Below are 17,312 nucleotides of genomic sequence, written 5' to 3'. Positions count from 1 at the left end.
GCTTGGTGAATCTGCTGCGGAAGTCAGCTTTATGTCTTAAATATTGATCAGTTTTATTCTTCTCATTTGCTTAAAAAAATGCAAAAAGTAACACCCACGGCTCAGAAATTACCATATGTTACAGATTATTACCAGCGGAGCAGTGGAGATGGCAAGAAGGCTGACAAAGGCACCAGAAGGAAGGGTGCAAATCTATCTTGTCCCTGGGCAGGAAAAGCAGCACTGTCCTGCTTGCCAAGCACCAGCCAAACCAGCAGTCCAGGAGTAAATCAACCATGCAAACGCAAAGTATGCAAGCTTGAAACTGGCAGTTGGTTCTCAAAATAGTTCTTTAGGTTTCGTTCTTTGTTGCCATCTCTAGTTCAAGGTAAAACTGTCACCAAGGCTTTATTTTGGGAGGAGTGAAAATGGGGATTGATTTTGTTTCTCTTTTCAAATTATCTGCTGCCTGGAAATTTGTGTGCACTAAAAAGCAGCTGATCTGAACTGAGAATTTGAATCCACTGAGAAAAAACTCTGCTAAAATGAAAGCTTCTTTGCTTATTCTGGGAAACAAGCCTACAGTACCTGGGCAGAAAAATAAGTGCTCACAACTCAGTGCTGTGCGTCATTGTGAGTCTCCAGACAGTGCTGAGATGTTCACTGAATCTTCCTAAATATACCACCCTCCCAACAGTGAATATTTTTATTATATCTGTCTTCTGCAGAGAAGCTCTACAATTGCAAATCCTTTTCTCGGAATCTGAACATATTCATTCTTCCACTCCTCCTCTCTTCAATATGGTAAATCAGAGCTTTTACGCCATCAGCTTTAGAAATAAATCCTTGTTTTTTTCTTTTTTTTTCTTTTTTTTCTTTTTTTTTTCTTTTTTTCTTTTTTTTATTTTTTTTCTCTTTTCCTTATTTGCCTTCTTATTGCTTCAGAAATTGTGCATCTTCTGTGAACAGTAGTACGTGGCACTGTAGCACCTGGCCCCATATTTTATACACATACTTCTAATAGTAAGTTATGGTGGATGCTAGAGCTCTCTCTTCAGTGGGGTACCATCCATCACTAACCAGCAGCTTTGACTGATTGGTTTAATACTAACAAACTCATCTAATGCTTCAGTATTATTAAATCACTCTTCTTGCCTATGCATCAAATGCTGCAGTTCCTATGTGCCAAGGCACAGAGATGAGCTAGTTGTCAGCATGCCAGCATCAAGACATTTTATCTCCTATAAATGCCAATAAATACAGAAACCCGCATGTCTCATTATCGCAGCTGATGCATTGACAGCCAGCTCTTCTGAGAAAATACAGCTAGAAGAGGTTTAATTCCTTCATCCTCGCTTATATTACACAGCACCTACTACACAAGTACTCTTACTGGGACACCTAGAACCCAAGAGGCAACTCATGACTCTGGGGGGCTTTCAGGCGCCAGGCTAAAATGAATGAAGGTGGCATCTCTCCTGACTCTCAAAGATTTCCTGTTTCGTTACGTGAATGTAACGTTACGTGAATGTCCTTTAAGGGTGTTGGATGCAGAGGGACGCTACCTGTTCTAGGTGGCACTTCAGCTCAGTCATTTCCACCTCCCAGGCTGCCTTGTCCAGGGCATACTGCTGCTGGAGCCCATGGCGCTCGCGCTCGTCGTCCCGCAGCTCTGAGCGGAAGTCGTCCAGCAAACCCTTCACGGCATTCAGCAGTTTCCGATTTTCACTTGCCTGCCAGAACAAATAAAAACAAATGTTGTCATTGGGTGACTCTAGGTTCCAGTTTCATCGGTGAGAGGAAAAAATGCACGCATGTCCATTGCAATAGCGATGTCTTCTGTGTCTACTTTTTTTTGCTAGACGATACTCAAGTCACACTGAAAAAGGCACTAAGCATCTTTCAGGATTGAAGCCATCTGTGATAATGTCTCCCTAAATACTGTAATGCAAAACTAGGGTATCATTGCTGAGGTTTGTTGGGTAGCTTTACATCTCATACATATAGTCATTGCTCAGCATCAAACCTCCGATAGTTTTTAAGCTACACGTAAAGGAAAGTGATTAACTTTCAAAGTTTTTTTTAATGATAATATTACTCAGGAAAAAAAGTGAGGCTTTGATTTGAGTATCTTTTGTTAAGGTGTTTCACTAGAATGCATTTTGCACTTCTCAGTATTTAATCACCTGGTTCTCGTGAGTGTGTTAGTCTCCTTGGAAAGGCCTAAGTCAAATTAGCTGTCTTGATTCTTGCACGATAATCTAATTCTTTTTATTTTTTTCAAGTGGAAGCTTCCTGCATTTCCTCTTGTCATGTGTTTCATTAAGTGCCTACACAGGGACTTCTTTTAGACAACTCAAGTAAACAGATGTACACAAGAATCTAAATAATTTTTCAAGTGTTTTTTTTTTCTTTTTTTTCAATGAAAATACAAATAGAATTTTATGCACACAACTAATCTGATTTCACATCCTCATCAGATTTTTGGCATCACTGAACCCACCTCACCCATTTTTGTAATCACCAATCAGACATGCCAGTGCACATTTTTTCTTTAAAAAACAAACAAGCATGCTCTACTTTTTCCAAGACATTTGGTTCATTAGAAAAAAAAAAAAAAAAAAAAAAAAAACAGACATGGAGAAATGACTGCAGGATGACTGCAGGTGCTCATTGACTGACCTGTGATCTGTTTGGGCTAATGAAATGTGATGGTGTACAATGTGGGGTTTTATAAGAAACACACTCACAGAAGCAGAATTAATTCCATTAACATTTTATGCCAATTAACAGTTTCCTACTATACAGCAGCAGTCTTCATCATACATATAAAATCTCCTACTTTTCAATATGTAATGAGATTTTATGTATTCTCCATGAATTTTCATTCCGATATCAAATTAAGGCTAGATTTTCCAAACATCTCAAGATCCTTGTGTAATAATCAGAATAAGAGCTCTTCTGAAGATTTGCCCTCAGTGTCTGTTACAATGGGAGCTGCTGGGTACTGAGTGCTTCAAAATCTGGCCTCACCCTCTTTTGAAAACCCTGACCCCACAAGTTTATTAAGTACTTTTATTCAGGAGCCACATTCTGTGCTTGCTGGTATGCTTTATTTGGCAAAGTAATCAAAAGGCTCCACAAGGGAAATGAGGCAGAAGGAAAATAAAACCAAATAAGACTAAAGCAAGCTACATCCCTCATTCCCTTGCATACACTTTTTTCAGCTTTAGAGTCCTGTAAAATAAGGTTTTGTGAAGAAAGAAGTGATGGACTAGTACAGAGTGGAGCCAAAAGAGCCTCATTACAGGTTTGTAGCCTACTGGGATGAGGACACATCTCATTTCAAGAGGCATTACATCAATGTCGTTGTTATAAGACAAGTACCCCAGGTGCCCCCTGGGCTTGCTGGGATTTTAATTAACTTGCCAATATAAATCCAGTTTTGGTTAAATACTTCTAATTCCTGTAGAGAATTCTTTTTTGCATGACTTTGTATTTACAATCTGAAGTTGGAGAGGTCTGTGAGATTATTTTTCTGGTTTGCCAAACTAGAGTGTTTTTAGGGAACAGATGAAGTGCTTCTGAGACAATGTGTTCTGAAATACAACATTTACATCTAGACATGTCTGAGATTTCTGCTGCTAATACTGCCAAACAGCTTCTGCAAGAGAATAAGTCCCACAGATACAAAAAAAAAAAAAAAAAAAAAAAAAAAAAGATTATTATAGTCTTTCTGTTCCTCCAAGGGATGTTGTGCAGGCAGAATAAATGGAGCATGGTTGTGACTCCCTGGGCAGCCTCCCATGCAAGGAGCTGTCTCTTCAATACCTCACCATTCTTTTGAGCATAGAGGAACCCAACTGACTCACAACTGGTCTAAGACAAGAGAATTATAAAAGTGCTTTGAAGTCTTACTGCATCCACCTCTCAGGATTTACAGGTGAAGGAAACAACAGCTGGCAGCAAATGAAAACTTAATGTAGTAAACCTCTGGTAGCTTCCAGGTCTTTGGACTCTTTGATAAGTAGTCACCCCAAGAGATGGGAGCCTCCAGCAGTAGAAAAGTTTGGGACCAGAGCTGTAGTTTGAAGCTTGGCTCTGCTTTTAATCACAATTCTCTTTTCTTTGAGAATTTTACTTCAGAATTCTGCCAGTCTGATATTACAAGCTGCTTAGTCAATCAAAACTACAAGGTCAGGAGCCTAAACAGAAAACAAGAACCATGCATTTTCTATATGTAGGCAAAGATCTAGGCAAAAGTGCAACTAGGTCTTGGTGCAAATGATTTTAGTACATATAAGTTTTAATTACTACTCCTTTGGGCTTTTTCCTTACCTATGCTTTGAGAAGAAATAATGCATGAGCAAAAAAAGATCTAACTGGGGATTTTCTTGACCTACCCCCAACCACCAGCAATACGTAAGCGTATTTCTTTTCAGTGCTTTTTCCTTTGTACCACATATGTTTAAACTTTTCTTCTTGCTTCCCTGTACTGACACCATCCAACTGATGCTCCACTCTTTCTATTCAACTGAACCAAACTAATTTCTTTTCCTGCAGGTAATTCTCCCTCATTTCTTACAACATACATTGAAATGCTCATTTACAGCAAGACCTCCTCTGCAGTGCCATCAGCCTGACTTGCCAGCTTATCTTCACCAGACTTCCTTCATGGCTCTTGAACCTTGCCAGAGCCTTGCCCAACCCATTGGCAACGTGCCCCAGCTATCAGCCATGGGACAATGCCAGCTCCAGGGATCTGGGTTATGTCAGAAAGGTCTGGCTGGGACAGAAGGCACCCAAGCAAGAGCAACATGAAGAGAAAGATGAACCGGCTCCTCTCAGAGTCTGCACACACTTTGCCTCTCATCAACTAGTCTTTTATTTCCCCTTTCCCCTCTGCTGTACCTTCATCCCTTCACATACCAGCCACATAAAAATCCTAGGCAAGTGAGGCATGTACTTTCCATCAAGTTGATTAACTCAAATAATAATAATAATATAACATTTAAGGTTGCTTTTTGAAATTAAGGCCTCGGGGTTATAATTTTTCTCAAAGCTATTTCACTTTTCAGGCAAGGTAAGAAAGTCAGCAGTAAGAATGCAGGCTGAAAATACAAGTCATTAAATATTAACATTAAGTGTTAAAAATAAGCATAGGTTACTTCAAGTTACAGGAAGCCTTTTCTTTTTTTCTGACCTAGTTGTCTCACCCACTCTTAGACTACTGAAAATTTTCCTTCCTAATGTGAAACATATGCTGATGCATATCATCCTGGGGCTCACCAAGCAGAACCAACACCTTTGCACTCTCCTGGGCAGGTGCAAAACTTGTAGACTCCTAGCTTCACCACTCACCCCAATTTCAATGTATTAACAGTGTTTATTTCCAGCTGAGAGCTTAAGGGACCTCCAGAAGACCTCCAAAACCCTGGGAGTTTTTTTAGTGCAGTCTGACTAGGCAGTGGTGTACTGGGAGTTGAGTGCTGCTGACATCCACTCCTTCAGGAAGGATGTGCTCTGGGTCTGCGATACTCACAGAGTACCCGAACTGCAGCACTGAAACCCCTCTTTACCTGCTGGTCAGTACGTACAGTGCTTGTTTGAAGATTCAGCACATTATAACAAAGAGGGAGCAGGCAAAACACTTAATAGTACTTGAAATGAGAAATGTCTTAGCAAACACACTCATTCTTTCAGTGCTGAAGTGCCACTTTTTTCTTTGTGGGAAGGCAAGAAACCTATTCCATCTTCACAGGTCATTTGGATATCATGCACTATTCAATATCAAGACGGGTGAGACATGGTCTGTTCCTATGGCTCATTTCTTTAAGCAAGATTAGCTGGAGCTGCTGCATTAAACCATCTAGCAAAGTTTATAAAAATGAATTATATGCAATTCTGCTTCCCATTTCTGCTGCTTTAGTTGCAATTCATGTTGAAGCAATAATTATTTCAAGGAGGACATAATTTATTTGAATGTTCTTGGTCATTTTAAGAGATATATATGGACAGTTAGTATAGGACAGAGGTTGTACTGAGTTATTACGTTGATTTACATTTATTTTGCTCAGTTTACAACAATCTACAAAGGCAATACACTTAAGTGATGTAGTCAAGAGCATCTCTTCCATGGCCTTCTTCAGCCTCTACAAGAGAAGAATTTGCCAAGAGGATGATTGTGATGGGTCTGGGTGGCTGGTAAGGTATGTCCTCAAAAAAAAACATTGTCTGACTTCCCACAGTATTAGCAATGTTAGGTCCTTTCCAAATGCCAAACTGATCAACTTTTTGTTATCTTGGTAGCACATGTCACAGAAAATCAGCTAGAGAGTAGAGTTGTCAGCTGGTACAATTGAAAAGGAAAGCAAAAGAGTATATAAATGTAAAGTGGAATATGAAGTGGTAAAAGACCACAGTTTTTTTTTTCTCTAGTATTTTTTATTCAAATGGAAATTCTACATGAAGTTACACCTTGAATTAGTGAGGCTGGTTGCAAGGCAGCCTGTGCATCTCCCAGCACCTACAAGTCTAGCCTTATTATAGCACAAATTTACTGTTGTCTGCTGTGTATCTATTAGACCATAGAGATAATAAGTAAACAGATTGTACATGGTCCCAAGAGTGTGGTGAATGCAAGGCAAAGAACTGAAATGCAAAGGCACACACCAGCCGAAGAGCCTGCAGTGGGCCCAGCAGTGCAACGCGATCATTGGCATGTATTTGTCTGAGAGCTCTCGCTGTGGATTGGGCTCCCAAGTCAGGGGCCTGGACAGGTACTGAGCATAACACAGAAACCTTCAAGACGTTTTTCACTGAATTTGTGTTTTACACATAATTTTCACTCCATTCTCTTTCTAATTGTAAATAATTCCATGTAACAGGATGTTGCCATCTGCACATTTTCCACTTAAAAAATACAAGAGGCACCAGAAGAACTCATAGAAGCCTTAACACTGTCACCTTTGTACGTTTATTGTAAGTGGCAGGACTGCTGGTATATTGATGCACAGAGCAAAAAGCTAGGGTATATGACAATGCTCTGACACACACAAGCAGGGCAACAGAGACATCAGGGAAAAGTCAGATTGGTTTGCTTTCAGGTATTTAAGAACAAGTCCAGTGACAGGAAGGAACTTTTAAATTGCTTTTTCATCATCTCTAAGGGAAACATTAAACACATGTACTAGTTTCTTAAATTATTTAGAGGAAATAAAATCACCTCTTCTTGCTAAAAGCTTGACAGTAGAATACAATAGATGTGCTCAGGCAAGAGGAGCATGTAAATTCTGCAAACCATCACATACTGATAGATGTTTCTGGGCAAACAGCCACAAGAGGAAATAGGATTTTTCACTGATAGCAACTGCCAACAAGAGAACAGTAATCACATGGCTCCTGATTAAATATAAATATAACGGATGAAATCCATTGTAATTGCTGTGTAGCTAACGGTATTTTTACAAATGTGATTCTAGGTGATTTTTAACACAACAGCAGAAGAAAATGAATTCCAATGGAAAATCCAGTTTCCATTCCCAGGGCATGATATACAAATGGTATGGTACCTGCTTCTGCTGCTGTAGTAATTCTGCAGTCTGCAGCTGTGGTCCGTGATCACTGTTCTCCACAGTGGGACGCTGGGAGAAATCTGTCAGTGCGAACACAACATCCTCTTCCTCCTCCTCTCGCTCTGCATCATCCGCCTTCTGCTCAGACTGAATGCCAAATTCTGGGAGGGCCTCAAGATGCTCAATCTGAAATGTAAGAGATGGGACACATCAACACTTTTTGTCACCTACCTAGGTGCACAGAAATCTACTGATGGGCTAAGGGAAGGGATTATTTTCTCCTGGGGCTCTAAGGTGGGATATATTGACTTCTGTTCTGTAGGCTACAGGGAACGGTCTTTGAGTGATATCATATGACACGTTGCATATGAGAACATGCAATGCAGGCCTGCAAGACAGGAGATCTAGGCAGCTGAGAGGATGGGTGTATTGAAAAGCATTATGATGGATATAATCCGCCATGCAGCAGTGAAAGACTAGACAGGACACTGATGGTATTGCATAATGCAGACATGGAGATCAGGGAGTATCCCTATCTAGCACTTTCTTCTCTCTACTGCATTAGCAAAGCACGTGACACCACTAATGACTAGAGAAGGACTGATTGTAAATTAACCAGTCAAAAAATCAAAACAGTGAAAAAATGAAATCTATTTTGATATTAGAAGATGAGCTAGTTTACACAGAAGCAAATCAGTACTGCTGAAGTAACGTAGAATGAAATTATTTCTAAATAGCTACTAATCTATTGTTTCTGACTCATTATACCATAGCTGATAAAGGTAAAGATGCTCACCCACCCTTTATCCAAAATACAAAATTCTGGAGCTTTCTGCTTTAGCATATTCCTACCAGAGCTGAAAGGTTACTCATTCTGCCAAATGTAGCAAACACTGAAAGACACTAGGTATATAGATACATGAAATACTGAAAAACAAAACAAAACAAAACAAAACAAGAAACTACTTAGGTGCCTTAGCAAAGGGTTTCAGAATTGCAGAATAAATGATTACAGGATCAATGTATGATTCCCAAGAATTATTGTTAAAGTGTCAAATGGACAAGCACATTTTTCTGTTTTGTTTAGGTAAGATTTTTGAATCAAATGGTAATTCTGGATATGCAGCTTGACACAATTCAGCAGCACCTTTTTTCACAGTGCATGTTCTGGCAATCACACCCCTCCTAAAATGTGTCAGCTTAGGGATTCCAGGTTGTTATGTACTCCTGAAATTCCTGATCTTAATTTAGTTTCTACTTGGAAAATTACTTAGATGACTACTGGTGTACTGCTGGTGATGGTGATAGACGTGTGTACAAGGAAAAGGAACAAACAAGAATGATTCACTGTAAGTTCCCACAAGAAACTGTACAATTCTCTTGCCAACATGAAAACAGAGCTTCCCTCCATCTGTGTTGCTGCAGGCTTCATAAGGAACATTCTGTGCACACAACAACAAAAATGACAGCTCTCAATCTATCTAAACAAATTTGATTCCACCAGCTCACAATTGTATCTCTCTTTCCAAAAATTATTCAGGAGTCTTATCTAAGAGACCTAATTAAATCTTCATTTACTATGTGAGATTGTTTCAAGGCCAGATGCTTGTACTAGTTAAGGGTTTAGATTTAAAGAGAGGTGATCTGTAACATAAAGATATCATGCAAAATATCATTTAGCACAAGTCAATATTGAAAAAAAAAAAAAGTCAAGTTTGATTTGTGTCCCCTTAAAATCCATGAGTAATTATAGAGTCCCCGATGCCACTTTGTATTTAAAATCTAGTTAAAGAAGGGACGCCCCACTGCTTGCAATTTCATTGGGTTAATGAAGTGCACCAGTTACCTCTAAAATGTCCTCCCCTTCCTCCTCCATTCGCTTGCCTTGCCGCCAGTGCTTCAGCAGCCACTTCAGTTTGACATACAGGAGGAAGGTGTCCTGCTTGAAATGCCTGAGTTCTTGGTGCAGTAGGCTCTTCTCCTGGCTCCAGGTCTTCTCTTCCAGTTTGTTCTGCAAAGTCAAGCTCTGCACTTCCAAATCTTTCCTCCGCAGGGTCTGCATATGCTCCTCCTCCAGCTTTAATGGAACAACAGACACCATGTCAATGTGCTGGGGGTTCTCCAGGATTTGAACTTTGTTGGATGAAATAAACTGAAATCTCTAAGTTTCATCAATAGTGAGTAGCTATCGAGTTTGGCTCAACAGGTTCCTCAGCAGTCAAAACTGGCATGCTGAGGAAATTGAAGGACTGCAGCTGATAAACTTATCTTAGATAACCATATGCAAGTAATCTGCACTGGAAACGGACAGTTAGTTTACTTTAAAGATGCATGAGAACTCTGTTGCTGCTTAAACATTTTATACCTTTCATATTTTCTTCTCTTGACTGTATCCCAGCACAGGCACCACCCTGAACTGCTGCACACATCACACCTGCTAAATGCATTTGCAGCTATTCCCAGGAGATGGGACTGCAGCTGCCCTTCAGACATCCTGGAATATTCACAGAATCATCATAGAATAGTTTGGGTTGGAAAGGACCTTAAAGATCACCTAGTTCCACCCCCCCTGCCATGGGCAGAGATGCCACCTACTAGACCAGGTGGCCCAGGGCCTTGTCCAACCTGGCCCTGAACACCTCCAAGGATGGGGCATCCACAGCTTCTCTGCACAACCTGTTCAATATTATCTTCACCTCTTCCCTCCCTGGCCACAGACTCATCCCTTCCTCTGTGACTACATCTTCTTCTCCTTCTGGAAGGGCAATGCTTCCCAAGGACCCACACCAGTACCTGAGATACAACTACTGGTCCTTCACTTCTCATGGTTCATACTCAGAGGTGTCTGAGCCTAGAATAAAAATACTTCTAGATAAGGGAGACATGCATGGACTGAAGAGACAGCAATAGGCTGCAACTTGGCATTCACAATGTCTCGGTTTCAGTACTAGCACACATATAATCGCACCTGTTTCAACACAAGCTCACCTGAAACAATATTATTTAGAAATGACTTCTCTCTCAACATGTCAAAAATCAAACCATGACATGACCATGGCCCAATAGCACTTATACAAGTTAGTTGTACCGCATTTCATACTCTGCATGGATGAGATGGTATTTCCCCTTCAACCAAGTTGTAGTTCTGATTGATCAAGAAAAGGCAGCCAGCAAAAGAATACAGAACCACTGCTTGCCAATGCCAGTTTCTATTACTTTCCATTTTGTGGAACAGGATCTCCTTAGCTCCAGCTGCATAGATTAAATCTACAAAAGCCACAGTAAACTAGTGACCACAAGAATTTAAACATCGGAACATTCCTGCAATAAAAACACGCACAAAGAAACAAAGAATGCTTCAGAGATTCTTCTTCAGGAGCACGGAGCACCTAGCACTTCATACTGCTACAAATCTATGCTTGGTTTTCACAGCAACATTTGATGCTGGTGACACAGGCTAGGTAATTTACTAATGACTCTCCTGCCCTTTAAATGAGGTATTCTGGCATAATACAAACTTTCAGCATTTATGCAACCATGCCTTAAGAAGTTCTTCAACATATATCCGTAACATTGACCTAGATGATTTGGAAGATTTTTAGAATAAAATTTGCAAAGAAATCATTCTTTAAGTAACTATAAAGCTTAGAAATATATTCTTGAATAAAATTAAGCTTATTCACAGTAGTTTCTAACTTAAATGCATCTTAAAAGTACTCTGAAAGAAAGAAATAGATGTAATGGCCCGCAAAACATACATGCAACTCCTGATAACACTCAAGGGGACTACACACTGCTACCATATATCAATTTAATGCCATTAAATATCACCAAAAAATGAAACAGTAAAAAAGGGTGTTCTTTTACACTCAATTTTAAAGGGAAGAAATGAGCAGATTTTGTGTTGATGCAGGTTCTTCCACCAAATGGAGCTATGGTTAAATACAGCAAAGATCTATGAGTCATTTCCACCAGAAATCCTGGAAGATGATAAAAAAGGAATAATATCAACAGGATGGGAATAATCTGGAAAAAATGAAAAATCCAGAAGATGTTTTTATTATTCTATTTCTACTGGCTGTTAGCATGAATTGTTAGCTTTGATTCTGCTTAATTGTTAATTGTTTTTATAAACTGTTATGATCTAAGTCCCTGTGGCCACAAATTCTTGCAGAAGACCCTGGTGGAGGTGGCTTCACAGAGTTTTGTGCTTTTTTCAATGGACAGCTATTGCAAAAGAAAAGAAATTTGAGGAGGGCATGGATTCCAAAAAGCATTCACAGCCAAGCCAGCTAGGAAGGAAATCAATTTACTGGTTGCCTTCAAATGCCTCCATGAGAAAGCTCCTATGGAGATCAACTGAAAATTAAAGCTACTTATGAAAAACGGAGAGATACCACTTGGGCATAATGAGATTAGCTGGCACAAGGATAAATGCTTTATATACTATGCAGCAATTGTGATGAATTTAGTCTACGAGTAAACTTAAAAAGAAAACTTCAGTTAAGAGCCAATAGCCTGCAAAAAATGAGCACCAGATTGTATTTTTTTCTAGGGGCTCAAGGTCATGAAACAATTGGCTTACATGCTCCAACCTTCAAAAAAGCAGGGGGAGCTCATGTAACAAAATATGATTTATTCACCAGTTACGAATAAGAGGGTTGGAAACATGAGGTACTGAGGAACAAATGATCCTGGTTTGTGTCTCTGATACAAGAGTTTAATAACTCCTCCAACATCAGAGAAGAGCTGGATTTTCTGTGGACTAGCAGGGGTCTGAAAAAGGCACAGAGCCAAACCATGCTCCCAGACATCAAATGTACTCTTCCCTTGCTCATGGAGAACTGATGGTGCTGATATAACTCCCTGGGCAGTTTCACATCCCTGCCTCAGCTTCCCCTTGCACTCATCCATTGAGGAGGCTGTCTGGCAGGAAGTAACCCATACAGCCTGATTTCCTCTGCCAGTGCCATGGCCTCTTTCTAACAAGGGCTACACACAGGGGAGGACAAAACTCCTCTCCATCAGTCAGAGAAATCAGATTCAAAGCTGCAAAATAGGCTTGGGTTTGTGTTTCCCCAGCTTCCAGCTTCTCCACTGACCTAGTGGAGCTGAAAAAAGCCCAGCCGTCAGATTGCGGCTCCCATGTTCCTGACAAACAATGTGCATACCGCGAGGTACACGCGGCAGGGTCACGCGTCTCTCCCAGCAGCCAGGGTTCATATTTACCTGAATGATCCTTTCTGTAAACTTTTCTTGCTCCTCTCGGTGAAGTCTTGTCTCCTGCTCAAGCTGAGCCTGAAGCTCCTGTATCGATACACTCTGTACAGGTAAAACATGGGAACCCCTCAGCTGATCAGCAGGACAAAGGGGTAGGTATAGCGGAAAGCGGGTCTCAGTGGTGGAAAAAAGAGGAAAAAGAAAAGAACCGCAGGACAGACATCTGCACAACTCATGGTTATTGGTAGTTAAAACCAAAGCACAGTGTGCAAATAAACAGCAATGCCCTACATGGCTGTGGGAATTGCCTGTGTGGCTTTTTCTGAAGGCTAAAGCTGCAATGCTGGTGTTACTCATTGCGTTCTTCCCTTCAGGCCCCTGCTCCAGGGTTGCACTCAAGTAGGTGAGGCAGCTCACCCTGAATGGAGCCTGCCAGCTCAGCTCCTATTAGCAGGATTCCAGGTTTGGTGGCAGATTTGTCTACGATAATGTCTTAAAATTTAAACACCTCTGCACAAGATTTATCTAATGTACGTATATTGCACCTTATTATGTATTCATGTGCAATACTTCTGAGGAGACAGCTAATGGGATAATATTTATTAAACCAACTGAGCATAAAAAGTCCCTTTCTTCAGATACAGAACAGCTCTCTGCACAAGTAGACTTCTTTCTGCAATTTCCACTCAAAATAATTACTCTATAAATGTCATGGTGATAAGCTAGGTGAGCCTGAGATCTGACCGTTACGCTTAAGTATCTCCCCTTCCAGGTCCAACACTATTTTTGTCTTAATAATTTCAATTTTACATTGAATATAAATTTGGCATCCCATCCACTTTGTTCCTGACAGTTACTTAATTCAAAAATAAAGACCCAAGAAGGCAGAGTCACAGCCCTTATTATTTACACTGTGCTAATTAATCTCGTGGCACTTACACTCCTGATCAGTGCTTTCTACATCCTTCATTTTCTCTCTCACATTGGAGCTAGACTTGATTTGCCTGCAGCAACAATAGTGCTCAGCCAGGCTCTCTTCACACGCACCAGGAGTGCGACCACAGAAAGCTCTGCAGCACCAATTGCCTACTTCCCAGAGTAAAGACACACTTAAAGAAGAGATCCCTTCAGGCTTTGAAGCACAAACCCAAATTCTCCACTGGCTGATGTCCAGCACGCTCCAACCTCAACAGGTGCAAGGACTTAATGCTGGCTCCCAGGGGCTGCACTGCCATCCTCCCTTTGGCATCAGCCCTGATATCCTTCTCCTCTCCTTTCTGGAGAGCAAAACCAGCTCCTGCTGCTGTTGGGGCCATGGTTACTCCAAGCAGTCTTGGTTACTCAAAATACAAAAAACTTTTTGCCCCTGAAACAGATGATCTTGTCCTCCTTTAGGGAAGAAGGAGATAAGGCAGACAGAAGTATCCCATAAACCACCCGCAGGACTGTACTCCATCAAGCAACAGAAGTCACCTACATCTACTTTCTGGGCCCTCTAAGTTCCTTCTTCACTTGACACCTTACTACTTGTGCACGTCTGTGTTGTACCTGAAGAAGCGACCCTTCCAGCACTCAGAAGGGCATGCAGAAGGTGACTGAGAGCGAGCTACCACATTATCTGCCTGACCCATTTTGTTTTAGGCATTAACGTGTCTGCAGACATGTTTTATTGCACAGGGCCAATTTGGCCTCACAAATATTTTTGGAAAGAACTGCTTGCAATGGGATTTGCCAGTTTTGTGCAATCATTTGTAAATTATGTGATAGTTACACTCAGGTATATCTCATCCAACAAATGAAAAATTACTTTCATCAGTAATTTCTGCATTCTTTTTTTTTTCTTTTTTTTCTTTTTTTTTTTCTTTTTTTCCCTGATGAGGCTTCTTTAGGAACATGGTAAATAAGAACCAATGTACCCAGTTAATTCAGGTGTAATTTAAAAAATTGTGATCCTTCTGTTTATAAGTTCAAAATTAGTCAGAATCATGCAAAGTGTTTCTGGCAAAAACAGTTACAACATGGCAACTCTCTCCTGTTGCCAATAATCACTTAAAAAAATCTTATAATGTGTCTCAAGAAATGGAGACAGCACAATTCTTGTAAACATTAATATGTTATTAATTTGAAATATACGGGAAGTATAACTGATCTTAATGTGACTCTCTCTAGAGTCATACGACTACATATTTGGGCAGCCAGAAATAATGTTCATTTTTGGACTCCTGAAACTGGGAGCTGAATCAGAGCAGCAAAGGCTTTTCCCAGGAGGCTAAGGTTTGAATTTTTCACTATTCACTTCGCACTTGTTTTTTTCCAATCAACAGTGATTTGCTACGAGATCGTATGTTGCCATTCAGACTAATATTAATTGGAACTACACAGTTACATATACACTGAGAACATCTCGTGTCTGCAAAATTAGGACAAGAAAATGATAAACTTGTGCAAATTTTTTAAAACATGCAGCCTATGCAAAGCCAAGTTCCAGGAAGCTTGGGCAGTGGGATTACATGATAACTTCTGGAATTACTAGGAAGAGATTAAATACATCATAAAGGCAGATATACTATTACATGCACACTTAACAGTGCAAATCCTTTTACAATTGCTTTGCCTGTGTAAGGATGATATATTTTTATAAGCGGCAAACATGCTGAAGATCAGCTAATGCATGAATGCAGAGCTGCACAACTTTTTTCTTCCAGTGCAACCCGAGGGCTCTTCACAGGCCATCATTTCATATAATGTAATTTCTAGTAAGAGCAGCGGGATTAGTATTGCTCAAATCAAGGGAGATAAGGCTGCTTAAGGGCCTAATGGATTGCTGCTAAGCGTCTGGATCGTAAATACAGGATGCATACAGATTTGTATATGCACCTGGCATTGCATTGGTGGATGCCTGTTTGCTCGTATGTGGAAATCAGGCCCCTACCATCTAATCAGCAGGATGCAGTCTATGGCACAACTGTGTTTTTGTTTCGTAAAGCAACACTGCTAAAAAATCAACATGAAAGTTGATATCCTGCTAATTTCCATTCTTTCTCTCCTTTTTTCTCATTAAAGGATGCGCTACGGGAGGAACAGGAAACACCCCACATGTGATAGCCACCACACAACATACCGACACCATAGAAACAGGACACAAACTCACTACAACGAGACACAGAAACACGCTATAACTAGAACTACAGGCTAGTGCTACTCCAACACAGCATCACAGAAACAGGTGCACCTCTTCTGCAGCTCCACAATGACCAAAAGTTTCCAATGAAACCCAAATTATTTCATTTTCAGGTCTACTTTCACCCTCATCATCTCGGACAGATGGTGCCAAGTCCTCCTCCCGAGTCATTTTATCTCACCTGTTATCACTCCAGAACAAACTAATCCATGCCGATGTCTTTACCTCAAGAGGACAGTCAGAGAAAAGTCATGCAGTTTGGGGGCTTCCCCACAGCTCACTCCACCAACATCCTTCTGCCCCTCTCAGCACGCTGAAGGCTTTTCAGGTTACTTTTCAGCTCACATAACCCCATGTTTTTACAATGACTGGTTTACTGTGATTGCCACGCACCATGAGGTATGGCTGTGTTTTACTTGTCTGTTTTCTCTGTTTTACCATAGCTATTTCAAACCTCAATTTGCCTGGAAATTCAATAGATTTACATGCAACAATTCTTTTTAGCCTTTTTTCAAGAGGGATGGAGCAAAATAAAGCCTAAGGATGCAGGGTAGAAAGATGCTCTCCTGCATTTTTGTGCAATTCCAAGGAAGCCAAAAGAAGAACACTTTATGCTTCTCACCAGATGCCATGTTATAATGCTTTAGACCACACAGACTAAAAACTACTACTTTTTTATACTTCACAGCTGACCATTGCTTGCATACAACAACACAAGACTTGATAGGAACTTCCAATGTTTTCTGTATTACTTTTTACATGCAATATACATCTAACTGAATCCTCAGAGGATACTTCTGAAGAGGTACTCTTCTCCTTTCCCACTTAAAAATATATGGCGCATATTCACTAGTGTAAAATAGACTGTTTTGTGGTTATTTGTCTGTGCTTATGAGTCTCTGATTTTATGAAAACACAGAACACTTTGCTCCAGGTCTTTAAAAATCCATCTCATTGTATGGATAGTATACAAAGTCTCATTGAGTTCAGTCAGGACTGGAATATCCAGATTTACATCATAAAGGGTCTTTTATGCCATTATGTGGTCAACCTTTAGGGAATCTTGCTTAGCAAGAAAGAATACAATTCATCAAAGTAAATTATTCTTGCTGCTCCTAATCTTGGTGGGAAGGAATACTGTCAGCACCAGTTTGTCTTTCTTCTTCCCACAACTTTGAATTGGAGGAACAGTGAACACTAAGAAATGCAACTTTCTATGTACATGGTGCCCTTTTTCTTTCTTTCTTTCTCTTTTTCTTTCTTTCTTTCTCTTTCTTTCTTTCTTTCTTTCTTTCTTTCTTTCTTTCTTTCTTTCTTTCTTTCTTTCTTTCTTTCTTTCTTTCTTTCTTTCTTTCTTT

The 17,312-nt window shown here is 40.2% G+C and overlaps 1 protein-coding gene across 10 annotated transcripts in view; it reads right to left on the bottom strand.

Annotated features, from left to right (window-relative positions):
• Nucleotides 1-17,312, bottom strand: part of MTCL1 (microtubule crosslinking factor 1) — a 102,950-nt gene that overhangs the window by 22,416 nt on the left and 63,222 nt on the right. For 6 of the 10 annotated variants that reach the window (XM_035318686.1, XM_035318682.1, XM_035318683.1 and 3 more), the window contains 4 exons: nt 12,783-12,875; nt 9,400-9,630; nt 7,551-7,739; nt 1,545-1,712 (listed from right to left, as the gene is read on the bottom strand). In XM_035318686.1, the coding sequence (XP_035174577.1) occupies nt 1,545-1,712; nt 7,551-7,739; nt 9,400-9,630; nt 12,783-12,875 (681 nt within the window). The remainder of the gene's footprint in view (nt 1-1,544; nt 1,713-7,550; nt 7,740-9,399; nt 9,631-12,782; nt 12,876-17,312) is intronic. The other 4 variants (XM_035318684.1, XM_035318687.1, XM_035318678.1 and 1 more) reach the window with 1 other exon arrangement.

This window comes from Oxyura jamaicensis, chromosome 2, assembly GCF_011077185.1.
Source record: "Oxyura jamaicensis isolate SHBP4307 breed ruddy duck chromosome 2, BPBGC_Ojam_1.0, whole genome shotgun sequence".
Lineage (NCBI taxonomy): Eukaryota > Metazoa > Chordata > Aves > Anseriformes > Anatidae > Oxyura > Oxyura jamaicensis.
This window is presented reverse-complemented; position numbering and strand designations above follow the sequence as displayed.